This window comes from Myotis brandtii, unplaced genomic scaffold (assembly GCF_000412655.1).
Source record: "Myotis brandtii unplaced genomic scaffold, ASM41265v1 scaffold299, whole genome shotgun sequence".
Lineage (NCBI taxonomy): Eukaryota > Metazoa > Chordata > Mammalia > Chiroptera > Vespertilionidae > Myotis > Myotis brandtii.
Genome location: NW_005361430.1, coordinates 273,494 through 287,161, shown reverse-complemented (window position 1 = coordinate 287,161; position 13,668 = coordinate 273,494). Strand labels below are relative to the sequence as shown.

The 13,668-nt window shown below is 34.3% G+C and overlaps 1 protein-coding gene across 15 annotated transcripts in view; it reads right to left on the bottom strand.

Moving 5' to 3' along the window:
- The window catches only part of C2CD5 (C2 calcium-dependent domain containing 5), a 103,148-nt gene that overhangs the window by 11,124 nt on the left and 78,356 nt on the right, over nucleotides 1-13,668 (bottom strand). For 10 of the 15 annotated variants that reach the window (XR_001362722.1, XM_014542327.1, XM_005869551.2 and 7 more), the window contains 4 exons: nucleotides 12,099-12,185; nucleotides 2,812-2,862; nucleotides 1,822-1,923; nucleotides 100-290 (listed from right to left, as the gene is read on the bottom strand). Coding sequence is in view for 14 of the 15 variants with exons in the window: in XM_014542327.1 (XP_014397813.1) it covers nucleotides 100-290; nucleotides 1,822-1,923; nucleotides 2,812-2,862; nucleotides 12,099-12,185 (431 nt within the window). In the remaining variant the exon portion in view is untranslated. The remainder of the gene's footprint in view (nucleotides 1-99; nucleotides 291-1,821; nucleotides 1,924-2,811; nucleotides 2,863-12,098; nucleotides 12,186-13,668) is intronic. The other 5 variants (XM_005869555.2, XM_005869557.2, XM_005869556.2 and 2 more) reach the window with 3 other exon arrangements.

Here is a 13,668-nt window from a genome sequence, read left to right as displayed (position 1 = left end):
TTGGCAAAAAAAAAAAAATGAAACTTGTTTAGTTTTGTCACTAATATCTTCAATCATAGAAAATTCACAAAAATAATGAAATAACATCCATTAAATTACCTCACGTAGAGAAGTGGTTTCCCGAATAAAAAACATGTTAATTATCCCAAGATATTTCGTTATTTTTGCTCCAGGAATGAAAGAAAGAGGTGTCATCTTAACAACCCCAACTGTAGAATTTGCACAAGGTGGAGCAGAACGATTCCGGAAATTTCCTTCACTCATTGGACTTGCTTTTTCAACTGTCACAGCTAAAAATTGGAGAAAGAAGAGAAAGCACCAGGATCAGATGCCAGTAACTCAATTACACCCCCAAGGTTTCCGAGTAAGTGGTGACAACATTCAGCTGTCTGTGAGGCTAAGCCATGTCATGAAAGTCAAGAAATTATCATGCACTGCATGCAATTTAAAGAGAGAGAGAAAGAAAAACATAAGAGAAAATGCTGAAATGGAATTCTTTTGGAAGAAAAATGGCATTCCTGCAAAAGAAAATGTTGATGCGGTGTAGCTATACATACAATGATCGTTATAAAGTGAAGAAAAAGAAAAAGCGGCAGAGCAATTAAAAATTATCTGCTGTGGGAACAAATTATTACAAAGAGTGTGAAAGTTGTTATATTTCCTAGTTTTTTCTCCAACTTTTTCAGATGACTTCATCATTGTCAACTTGTAGATAAACCTTGTTAACTAGTTGTAAAAGGTTTATTTTCCAAACCATTTTGATCAAACTCATAATTTTAAAAACTTAGAAATGACCTTGGCTATCTAAAAGTTGATTGTTATAAAATATAAATAATAATAGCTATCGCTTATCAAATAACTATTATAAACCAGGCACATATATACATCTAATCCTTACAACAACCCAGCAACCTAGGTTTTATCCCCATTTTCAACATGAGGAAACTGAGGCTCAGAGAAGTTAAATAACTTTCCCAAGGTCACACAGCTATTAAAATGGCACTTCTAAGATTCAAAACCAGATCAACAGGTTCCATATCCTGTGATCTTTCCTCTAAAAGATAGTTCGTTCCCTATTAATGTACTATAAACTCTGACACTCAAATACATTTACCTCAGAATCTACCAAAACACATGGAGTATAGATAAAAAGCATATGATGATCTTGTTTCTAACAGTGAGATAAGAGTTTACTTTCTCTCTAAAAATACCTCATTCTTTCAGCCCTCTGGATATCACACTTGGTAAACTGACACACGCCATAGGCTAGATCAGTGGTTCTCAACCTTCCTAATGCCGCGACCCTTTAATACAGTTCCTCATGTTGTGGTGACCCCCAATTTCATTGTTACAAATTGAACATAAAGCATAGTGATTAATCACAAAAACAATATGTAATTATGTATGTGTTTTCCGATGGTCTTAGGCGACCCCTGTGAAAGGGTCGTTCGACCCCCAAAGGGGTCGCGACCCAAAGGTTGAGAACCACTGGGCTAGATAGTACCTTGGGTCCTGGAATAGGATCTCTTCAATAAGAGAGCTGACAATTTCCTTCCACTAGAAGAATATAATATCTATTTATATACTTTTAAGAATAGCTTCACAAAAAGTGAAATTAAAAAAAAAAAATTCTACAGTTAAAATCAACAAATCTAAAGGCCCTTCAATAACTTCTGTTAAATGACCATTAGTCTGCAGCTTTCACACTCCAACACATGATTGATTCGCAATGTTATTACTGGGTGGAAAAGTCTAGCCTTCACCACTGGGAAATCAGGGATATGCTTCTCAGATCATAATGTGGTAGAAACATCCGCCTACTTGTCTTAATTGATCCGCGCCTTATGGTCTGAGCTTTCAGTTTAATGAGCTCTATCCAGCTGCTGCATCTGTCTGCAAAGGAACTGTAATCAACTGACGTTGCTGGAAACACAGACAGAAAACAAAAGAAAAAATATGTATGACGTCTCTTACTCGTCATAACACTCCTTCCGATGACGTAATTTAACTGTAATACAGAAAAAGAATGGTCCCTTTCAAGTCAGATAAGAGAGACAGTAAAGAGTCAAGCTTTAGACACTGATTTGTCCAAAACCAATTTCTCAGTTAGCTGGCTGAGCGTTTTTGGTGATGTCATAGTTGTGTAGTCTCTTAGGGAAAACGGAAGTGGGGTTTAACAGAAATATCAGGACCACATACCATGTTTTAACTAACTTTCTCCCCATTCTTTTTACTTTACAATGTTTTAGCTGTTTATACTTTAGGACTTTAATTTGCAATCCAAACTTTGTGAATAATTGCCTTCCTATGTCTACTTTAAAATCAAAACAAAAAATAATGAGTCAAATATTGAAGAATAGATGAAAAAAATCACTCGTTGACTTATCTTTTATTAAAATACCTTCTTTCTACCAAGAGTAACAGGAAAGCCAAAGGATCGCTTCTGTTCATATTCTCTTTTCCATGTATGATTTTTGGCAACAAAGCTGCTGATAACACAGGGTAGGGTGGCAGGTGTGAACCTATCAAGTTCTCCTTCTAAAAGAATAACTTTTACTACTACTGAGCAAAAAAATATATATATATTAAAAAGCTAAACTTTTATTTTTAGAAACTGGAAAACTATGAAAATGCTTTAAATTTTTAAAATATTAGTTTTATTAATGTTGTTGAGACACATTCTAACTACAAGAAGGCCACATTTTGGTGTCTGAATTCCACTGTCCAGTGCATTTTTCCAATGTCTGTATGTTTATGCACCACCACACTAGAATTTCACACCTTGGTGACTATTTGATTAGATGAACTCACCTCTCTGTGCAGCTGGTATACCTGAGTTAGAACTTGCACTCTCCAGGTGTTCTAATAAGACAATATGAACAACATTAGCTTGGATGCTAAGTATAAATCAGTTTCTCTTCTTTGCTCTTTGTAAGTACTCTCTATAAGCCAGAAGAATAGGAGGAACTCTTTATGGCTTCATTGTAAAAGCAAACCAAATAGAAGTATTTTGATTTCTAATGCAATTTCTATTGACATATGAAAACTAGCTCAGTTAATAAATACCATGCCAAGGAAGACTACTTGTTAGTATAACACAAAAAGAGTTTCAGAAACTTCATAGGCATGAGAAAATATAAACACAGTAACAAATAGGATGAAAGCAGAATGTAAGAAAACTGAGCAGAGAAAAGGGTCAATGAATTGGGAAGAAAATCTGAAATGAAATATGGAAGGGAAACATTTGTGTGGGGAAGAGCTAGTAAGATTAAAAATTACAGACAAGGCAATGACCGATGTCTCACAGACAAACACAAGCTCCTTACTAGCCATAACCCTCCCCCTCACCACCAACCCCTTCATTCGAGGACATCACTGTCAGCAACTTCCTCTGGTGGTATCAAGACTTTGTGGAATGAAAAAGTGACTGTTCTCCATAGAAATAACCAGGAATCCCAATCACTTCCTTTCCAGTACCTCATAAAAATAGCATCCAGAATTTTCTCTGATATTTTATATTTTTCATAGATTTTTAAGGTATTATACAAATTTAAACAGTACTATAAAAATCATCTATTTCTACTGTTCAGGATCTATCCACACTAGCACATTTGAATTTTTGTTTCAAAGAATTTTATAATTGAAGGAATAACATTGTCAAGTAGAAATAACCCGTAAGAAATACTGAGAATTATTTGGGTCAGCCAATTGTTTTTTTTAATTTATAAACTAATTAATATTTTTTGTCTCTGCCTAATGGGTTGATCTTTTGGTACTATTCTTAAGTTAATAAAATTTATACTTTCCAAAAGTAAGATTTGTACAGAATGTTTCTGATAATTGGGTGTAATGGAAGTGTCTCCCATGCCGCCCTCCTCCCCCATTTTTATAGGTCAAGTGGCCACTAGCTAATACTGAGAGTGTACAATGGTTGACATTCCTCTTACAATAGAGAGCTGATAAATAAACAGGGTCACTAGGTGGGGGTCCACAAAATGCCTGTGAGGGTGCTATGCTGTGGACATGCCCTGATAATCATGGCCTCAGACTGGAGATCCAGACAGGGAGAGTCCTCTGGATTCCGGGTCCCGAGGGAACTGGAAGCCCAGGAGGAGATGGAATCTACAGGAAGAAGGCCAGACAGAGCTGACATCTTGAGGCCGATTAGATCTCTAGGGACAGCTCAGCACAGCAAGACCCAGTGCTGGGACAGCCAGAGACCTACCCCAGGCTTCCATGTCTCATGAGGGTCCCAGGGTTCTCATATGCCCTTGGTGAGCATAGAATTATAGAAAATTAGGAATTCTGTGAAAGTTTTTAAAATGTAAGAAAGCTAAAAAAAAAAATGTGAAAATCACTAAAGTGAAATTATCTTCTGTACCTCAATATTATCTGAGTAATATGGGATTCCTCAGTAGCAACTATATATGTTAAAGGCAAATGTCCACAAAAAGAGCTTAAATGTAAAAAGTGTCTGTTCCCTCCCAGCCAGTGTGGCTCAGCAGTTGAGCATCTATCCCAGGAACCAAGAGGTCATGGTTTGATTCTCAGTCAGGGCATATGCCCAGGTTGCAGGCTCAATCCCCTGTACAGGTATGCAGGAGGCAAGCAGTCGATGGTGTTGCTCTCTCATCTATGTTTCTACCTATCCTTCTCCCTTCCTCTCTCTCTAAAAATCAATAAAAACACATTTTTTAAAAAAAGAACTTTGTCTTAAAAAGAAAAAAAAAGTATCTGTTCCCATCTCTAAGTATAGCCAGTGGAAAAAAACCACAAAGGTATACAATGATGTGTATAATATTTGTGTTTTTAAAAAAGAAAAATATATTTGCAAAGACAGATAATAAGCTATTAAGAGTAGTTGCCCTGCCTGGCCGGTGTGGCTCACTGGATGAGCATCGACCCATGAACCAGAGGTCACAGTTCAATTCCCAGTTAGGGCACATGCCCAGGTTTCTGAGCTCAATCCCCAGAAGGGGGCATGCAGGAGGCAGCCAGTCCATAATGTTTCTCTCATCGATGTTTCTATCCCTCTTTCCCTCTCCCCTCCTCTCTCTGAAATCAATAAAGACATATTTAAAGAGTAGTAGTTGCCTCTTGGGAAGGGAAATGAAGGGAGATGAATGCTTTATTGGACTATATGATTTTTTGGTAGGATTTGAATTGTCTACCATGTGCATTTACTACTTTTCCCATCAAATTTTACAAAGGATAGGGAAGAGGGAAAATAAAAGAAAAGGAAAATATTTATTCCTGGCCCTCAAATATAAATGTGTTTGAATTAAAATCTGAAAAAAAATCAGTTTTAAAATTGGAGACATTCTTTTTTTTTTCTTTTTTTAAAGAATATATTTCATTGATTTTTCACAGAGAGGAAGGGAGAGGGATAGAGAGCTAGAAACATCGATCAGCTGCCTCCTGCACACTCCCCACTGGGGATGTGCCCGAAACCAAGGCACATGCCCCTGACCGGAATCGAACCTGGGACCCCTGAGTCCGCAGGCTGACGCTCTATCCACTGAGCCAAACCGGTCAGGGCAAAATTGGAGACATTCTTAAGGGAAAGGGCAAGTGAAAAGATTTATCTCACTTAAGAAGAGCAGGTTCATCTGTTAATATGCTAGCTATGACCTTAATTTTTTCTCTCTGAGAAAAAGCCCAAGGTGAGCTGGTTCTGATAGCACCTTGGACTGGTTTGACTACTTCAAATATCTCATGACCTTGGGCTCTCTGTCACACTGCTCCTTCTGATTACAATTTGCCTTCCCAGGCAACAGGCTTTTCAGAAGAAAAGCTACTACATATATAAGCTGTCTGGCTCATTGACAAACTAGTAATTTTGGTTAAAAAGAAATTAAAAGTACATACGTAATCTCTATGCCAATAGTACAAAAAAATAAAACAAAAAACAACAACAAAAAGCAACACTTCATATATAGGGAAAGAAATCTTATTTAAGTCATTTGGGCTTTGTTGAGGGCTAATGCTTAGTGTGGGCCATTTGTGTATCTACGTGAAAGAGTTTGAGACAAACACTTATGTTAGGTCCCCATTCTAGCTGTAAAGAGAGTCTCAATCAAGCCACATGGCAGCCTACTTCTCTTACGATTTCCTTTCCCACTAAATACAAGAAAAAGATTATTTTGTTTTAAAGAAGCACAAGTGATAACCCTATTATCCCCAAATAAACAACCCTAGAAAGTTAGCATGGCACGCACACAGCACATATGGCTTTCTGATTCTCTTAGTACATTCTAGCAATATTTAACAAGCCCTAATGGTGTGGGGAGGGGGACTAACCTAAGTTAAAAGCAGTTTAGTGAAAATGAGCAAAATGATGACAAAGAAAAAAATGTGGCAAGATTTCTTTCTCCCTCAATTATACATGTTCCAATGCCTCTAAAGGTTGAGGCTTCCCTATTTTCCTAAATAATCTGTCATACCAATGACAAAGGTGTTGATTAACTATGATAAAGTTCTATACTGACCACTAACTCTTCTGACCACTTACTCACTTTATATCATTAGAATTCACAGAACATCTTTGCTCTTAATAATTAAAATATATTTGAGACAATCTTACCTGGTCAACCTAAGAAAATTACTAAAACTGAAAAAATTCCTGCAAATTATGAAAAAGTTCTCTGGCAAATTATGCATTTCCATCAATCTATAATGCACTGATTAGCTAAGTCATATAACTATAAAATCTGGATTAATATCCAAGTTAGATAATGGATGTATATGAACATTCAGCATAAACTTTGTCCATAATTATATTCAAATACTGGTGGATTGGTAATCAAATGGCCATATTATAGTTAAAAATTATTAAGGCATAGAAAAAGATAGACCTTCAATTTGGACAGTCCATAAGGGAAAAAAATTTTTCAATTATAAAGGTAATACATACACTAGAGGACAAAGACAAGTAGCTTCTCTATCTGGGTCGTTAAAGCTTCCAGCTAAAGGTGTACAACATCCTAAACCACTTGTGCTTTTCCTTCAGTCACCTATTGTTTTCCTGCCTCCATTACCAGGTACCCACTCCTCCTCTCCATCCTTTATATCGTCTCTTCCAAATAATCCTTTTTTCATCAGTAACTCAATTCAATTTTTCTTTGCTTTTTTTTTACTACCTACTCCAGATTTTACTCTCCTCAAGCTACCTTAAAGAAGCTAAAATTCCTTAACCCTACTTCTCCGTCAATTCTTTTCTTCCTTCCTTCCCATTTTATGGGTAAGTTTTCCACACACTCTCCTCTCTTTAGTTTCTATTTTCCTCTCATTCTCCTTTCCCTCGGTATCTCTCCCTTTCAAAATCTCCCGTGGATTGTTGTGGTCATCAATAACATGGAGAACTTTCTATTGTTGATACCATTTGGTCATTGTGACAAAATATATTTTAAAGAGAGAGAGAGAAAAAACAGGCATGCAATGAGTTGTTAATATATAAAGGGATTTTAGTTAGTATAATGAATTATATAGACTTGTAAGAATTCAGTACAGTTAGTTGGCAGAAAAAAAATGAAAGCTAACTTTAAAGGTTTCATAGATTTATATTTCTAATAGCTAGTTTAAAATAATGTGAGGGAAGTCATTAAATTTAAAAAATTAAGATATCTTTTAAAATCAAATTTGATTTAACAAAAAGAAAAACTAACTCTTATAAGCCTACAATAAAAGTAAAGATAAAAAAAAATTCTGATGTGGATACCTAATTATGGAGTATAACGTATTAAAGGAATAAGCCAACTTGTTTTCTTTTATATTGAAACCCAGATTTTGGCCTCTGCTTGTCACATTAGTCAGCAGCTGCTTGGTGAAAAGAGTAATCTTGGCAGCATATAGCTTATGCCACTGAGCATGAGGAAATCACGCCGGCATAAAGCAAAATGAAAGCAGAAACAAGGTGGGTATAAAAACTTCTCTATGTCACGTGGACCGGGGTTCGTTTCCCCGATGGGGAGCCAAAAAACAACAACAACAACAACAACAAAAAACTTCTCTATACAGTTTTATCCAACAGTATATAAAAACTAGGATTGACTTAATCAAACCTTTAAAGTCTTAACACTCTCAAAATTTTAATGAAAATAACTATCCTATTAGAGATTAGATTTTTAAAGTATTTGAAATTTATAACAGGATATAATTCATACACTTTTATCATGAATGTAAGTCCTTAAACCCTACAATATGGTATCTAATATCTCAAGATTTATATCTTTAGAAATGCATCTAAAGTAATATGCTAATCTTTTATGAAAATTACATGTTTAAAATTCTTGACATCAACTACAGTTTATGAGAAAAATCTTACTAACTTATTTTTACTTTCCACGCAAATTATATTCACTCAGAGTCTCCATTTCTACTATATTTGATCCCTTTTTTCCTATATATATCATTTTATAAGTCTCTTGAAACTAGTTCGAGAAAAACTGAAGCCTAGATAATAATAGTTAGGAAAAACACTATGAAAGTGGCATAAAAATTCACTATAGCCATCTTTTTTCTCATAAAACAGCTTCATGTGAAAATAATTTATGTCAATGCCACATCATCTATGATCCTCATAGTATCAAAATATTTGGATGACCTTCACATGACAATGTCCTTTAAGAAATTATTTCAGCTCAGCACCTTTTAATATTTCAAATCTGAAAAATCAAGATAACTAGCAAGGTAACATCAAGCCAACCATAAATTTGAGACATACTTCAAACAAAAGATGGAAGAAAAAAAATTGAACATGGATGGACAATTCAGGCCCAGGCTTACTCTATACACAGAATTAGGATACAAATAATTGAAGCATCTTTTCTTCACATAATATTCACTCATTTTCAATAACATGAAAGGATAAGAAAAGGTTTATCTACAAGTGAAAAGATGGAAGCATTAATAAACATACTGTGCTTAACTTAGCTCTTAAAACTACTCTGTCAACATAAAAGGAAATGAACATTTTAACAAATTATCCTATTTGTGATAAGAACATGAAGAATAAATTAGAATCCAAAATTTTCAGAATTAAAAAAAGAAAAGCTCCATCAGCTTAGCTAACTGAACTAACAAAACTATAAAAACTATATATTTATTTACTTCTCAGTATTAGTAATTTACTTTTAAGCCTCTGTAGGTTGCATATAAAAAAGTAGAGAAGATCCTAACTCATGTAGCTCAGTGGTTGAGCGTTGACCTTGACCTATGAGCCAGGAGGTCACAGTTCGATTCCTGATTCCTAGTCAGAGCACATGCCCAGGTTAGGGGCTCGGTCCCCAGTGTGGGGCATGCAGGAGGCAGCCAATCAATGATTAATTCTCTATCATCATTGATGTTTCTATCTCTCCTTTCCTCTCTGAAATCAATAAATATATATATATTTTTTAAGTAGAGACATTTTTGAACATTTATTCCTTGCACTCTTACCTTGCCCTCTCCTGCCTGTTTCCTCTGAATTGTTATGCTTAATTTTTTCCAGATATTTCTATTCTCTACTCAAAGCCTTTCTTCATGTTATAATGCCCAGTTGCTACATTCATGTTATAACACTCTACTATAACATTTTTAGGACCTTTACAAAACTAACCCATCCTCTAATCTTCGAAAATACTTTCTTTAAAATAACTTTTTCAAACATATTTGGTATAGCCCATGTTCTCCTAAAAAGACTTTGAGGGAGCAAAGACAATAAATAAGCATGCAACATAAACCACAATTTACAAAACTGTTTACAACAGATACAGATAAACTTTTTAGTGCTTACTGATGATTTTGAAATGCAATATTCATGGAAAAGCACACAGGTTTTTCAGTTAAGCACTTAGTATAAAAAGTTTTATACATATTAGTACTGGTTGTGATGATGTTGATCATTATGAACATGATGATGACAATGATAATAAAGGTGAAATGATCTGATTCCATTATTTCCCAACTTTGAAACCCTTTCTTCAAACAAAATCACATGTAGAAAGCAGATACGCAAAAACACACTGAATCGAAGCTGCTCTAAGTTCAGAGATAGGGTAGGGGGTCCAGAGACCTACCCCCTCACATCCCCAACCCTTTCAGCTCCCTCCCTTCCCACCCTGCCTCCTGAGAAGTCATGAGGCACCTCCGAAGAAACACTATGGTTTTAAAATTATTGGTTTAACTAATTAGAAGCTATTTGGAAAATTTTAAGTTCAGTGTGACCATAGGCATAATTTAGCTTTTGATTTGTTTTTCGTAATGGGAATATGTTAATAATTAAAGAAACACAAACCACAGAAACCCAGGGAATTGGAGAATTTTAATGGCTAGAGGGAACCTTAATCCTTTCACATTTTACAGATGAGGAATTGAGGTTTACTAGTAACTTGGCCTCAAGTCTCACACTTCTGAGTAGCAGAACTGAGAAGAGGTCTGTTGCTTTATTACTCCACCCATGGCCCTTCTCTACACTCCTTAAATTGAATTGCAAATACTTTAGGTATTGTTCAGATATTACTTATTCCACTCAAATTCTTCTTTCCTCATTCTTCAGTTCACACAGTATAATTTACACAAAATATACTAATGACAAGAAATACTAGTTATAATTAACTTTGAAAGCGACTGCAGATACTGTGTTATCAACACAGATAAGGCAAACTTAAGAGTTTAAATTTGATCTGCAGAACTCAGTAGCTATTAACATGGTAAAATACAGCTACTGGTAACGGAACCCCAAGAACACATATATATTCCAATAGATTAGCAATTGATGAAATCTTTTTTGTTAGTTTTTTATTTTGTTTCTCCCCCCCGCCCCTACATTTCAGGGTAAGGATGAATAAAAATGATACCTAAAAGTAGTTTAGAACTAACCCTGCATTAAATACACATTTCTGTATAAAGTAGGCATTAAAAAAAATCCTGTCTAGTCAGTTCAAGGGAGATTCTTAACAGTTCTACTTTTTATTCTGGAAGCTATATTTATTTTATAAAGCTGAACTCAGATTATCTTTGGATTTGATTTTTCCTCTCTATTCTTTCAAGGAAGTTGAAGTATGCAAAAATTCTCCATGGAGTTCTAAATTAGAATTTTAATTTAGATAAAAAGAAAAAAGGACCACAGTTACCATGTCAGAAAGTTCCAAATTTGAAAGTACCTCATCTTTTCATCTCCAAAATAAGAGACGGGATCTACTTATCTATATGGACAGGCTTTGCACTGATTTAGTAAAGATTATTAATATACATGCAATGTGAGTATAAAACTATTCTGTATTACATCTAATTTGTCAGATAATATACCTGACAAGAAGAAATCATGAAATAATTTCACTTGTATTATAAAATATAAAAATCAGAAAAGTCAATATGAATTTTTAAATAACAGATGTACTATTTTTCAGAATAAAAAATTTAGAAAAAACACAAACTACATTTATTATATATGTAATGCTATGAAGTAAAGTACAATAATTCTATAAATGTTATAATAAAAATTGCACTGAAATCAGAAGAAAAATGAAATAAAAAACTACTATTTTCTCCAAAGAGTATTAGATTAAAGTAGATGTACTGTTATTAAGAGATGATCATTTTGTATTTGAAAAAATGGCAGCATCTTGTAAGTACCTAAAAATGTTCCTCAATTGTACCCAAGATACCTAAAAGGGACAAAAAACACATTCCTTTTTCACATTACTGCTGCCACCCAAAACCTCTCCAAATACCTCTGGAGAAAATAAGTAGTTTGTTGTCATTTTCAAAATGAATATTTTTGTAAAGGTTTAATTGTTGCTGAAAAAAATTACCAAATGTAATATAAATTTCAAATAAATCACTATGGGAAATCCAAATATCTGAAAATAAAACTTTAATACATTTGATATATAAAAATGGAGTCTCATATGAAAAATTACCTTAATAATATGTGCTGATATTACTTGAGAAATTAAAATGAGAATATTACTGCCCCCCTTTATGAATATGAACATAACAATGAAGAAATGAAGAATAAATCTTCATCTCAAGATTCAGTAAGATTATCTACAATAATGAAGCAAGTAAAAAACACCAGAAACTAGGATTTGGGTTTGCATTTCCCTTATTTAACCAACCTTTAGCTGGTGGAAAAGGATGAGAAGGAAGTGAATCTGAACAGAGTTCCAGTGGAAACTGCAGAAGTTCTTCATTATCTGTAGAGGCTTAGGAAGCAAGAAAAACACTATTTAGTAATAACCTACTATTAATTTTTTAAAATTAAGAATCTGGTATAACAGATTGTAAGAAAATACTTTGAACATCTATATGCCAACAAAGTGGGCAACCTAGGAGAAATAGACAAACCCTATGTACAATCTGCCAAAATTTAATCAGGAAGAATCAGAAAAGCTGAATAGGCCAATAACAACTAATGAAATTGAAGCAGTAATCAAAAAACTCCCAGCAAACAAAAGCCCTGGACCCAGTGGCTTCACAGGCGAGTTTTACCAAACATTCAAAGACAAATTAACACCTATCCTCCTCAAAATCTTCCAAAAGAGGAGGGAAGACTTCCAAGCTCTTTTTATGAGGTTAGCATTATCCTAATTCCAAAACCAGATAAAGATACTACAAACAAAGAAAATTATAGGCCAAAATCCCTCATGAATGTGGATGCTAAAATCCTCAACAAAATACAAGCAAATAGAATCCAGCAATACATTAAAAAAAATCATACACCATGACCAAGTGGGATCTATTTCAGGAATGCAAAGATGGTTCAATATTCACAAATCAATAAATGTGATATACCACATAAACAAAATGAAGGATAAAAATCATATGATCATATCAATAGACACAGAAAAAGCATTAGACAAAATCCAGCACCCATTTTTGATAAAAAGTCTCAGGAAAGTGGGATAGAAGGATCATAACTCAACATAATAAAGGTCATATATGACAAACCTACAGCTAACATCATACTCAGTGGGCAAAAACTAAAAGCATTTCCCTTAAGATCAGGAGCAAGACAGGGATGTCTGTTTTCACCACTCTTATTCAACATAATACTAGAGGGTCCTGGCCACAGAGATCAGACAGAAAGAAGAAATAAAATGTATCCAAATTAGAAAGGAGGAAGTAAAACTATCATTATTTGCATATGACATATATTGCACATAGAAAACTCTAAAACACTCTACCAAAAATTGCTAGATTTAGTAAGTAAATTTGGCAAAGTAGCAGGATACAAAATTAATACCTGGAAATAGATGGCATTTTTATACATCAATAATGAACTCTGAGAAAGAGAAACGAAAAAAAAAAATCCCATTTACCATTGCAACAAAAAATAAGGTATCTGGGAATAAACTTAACCAACAAGGTAAAAGTCCTATACTCGGAAAACTATAGAACACTGAAAAAGGAAAGAGAGGAAGATACAAACAAGTAAAAGCATATACCATATTCATGAACTGAAGAATTAACATCATTAAAATGTCCATACTACCCAAAGCCATCTATAGATTCAATGAAATTCCAATTAAAATACCAACGACATATTTCACAGATCTAGAACAAATATTCCAAAATTTATACAGAACCAAAAAAGACCCCGAATAGCCACAGCAATGTTGAGAAAGAAAAATAACATAGGAGGAATCACAATACTTGATATCAAACTATACTACAAAACCACTGTAA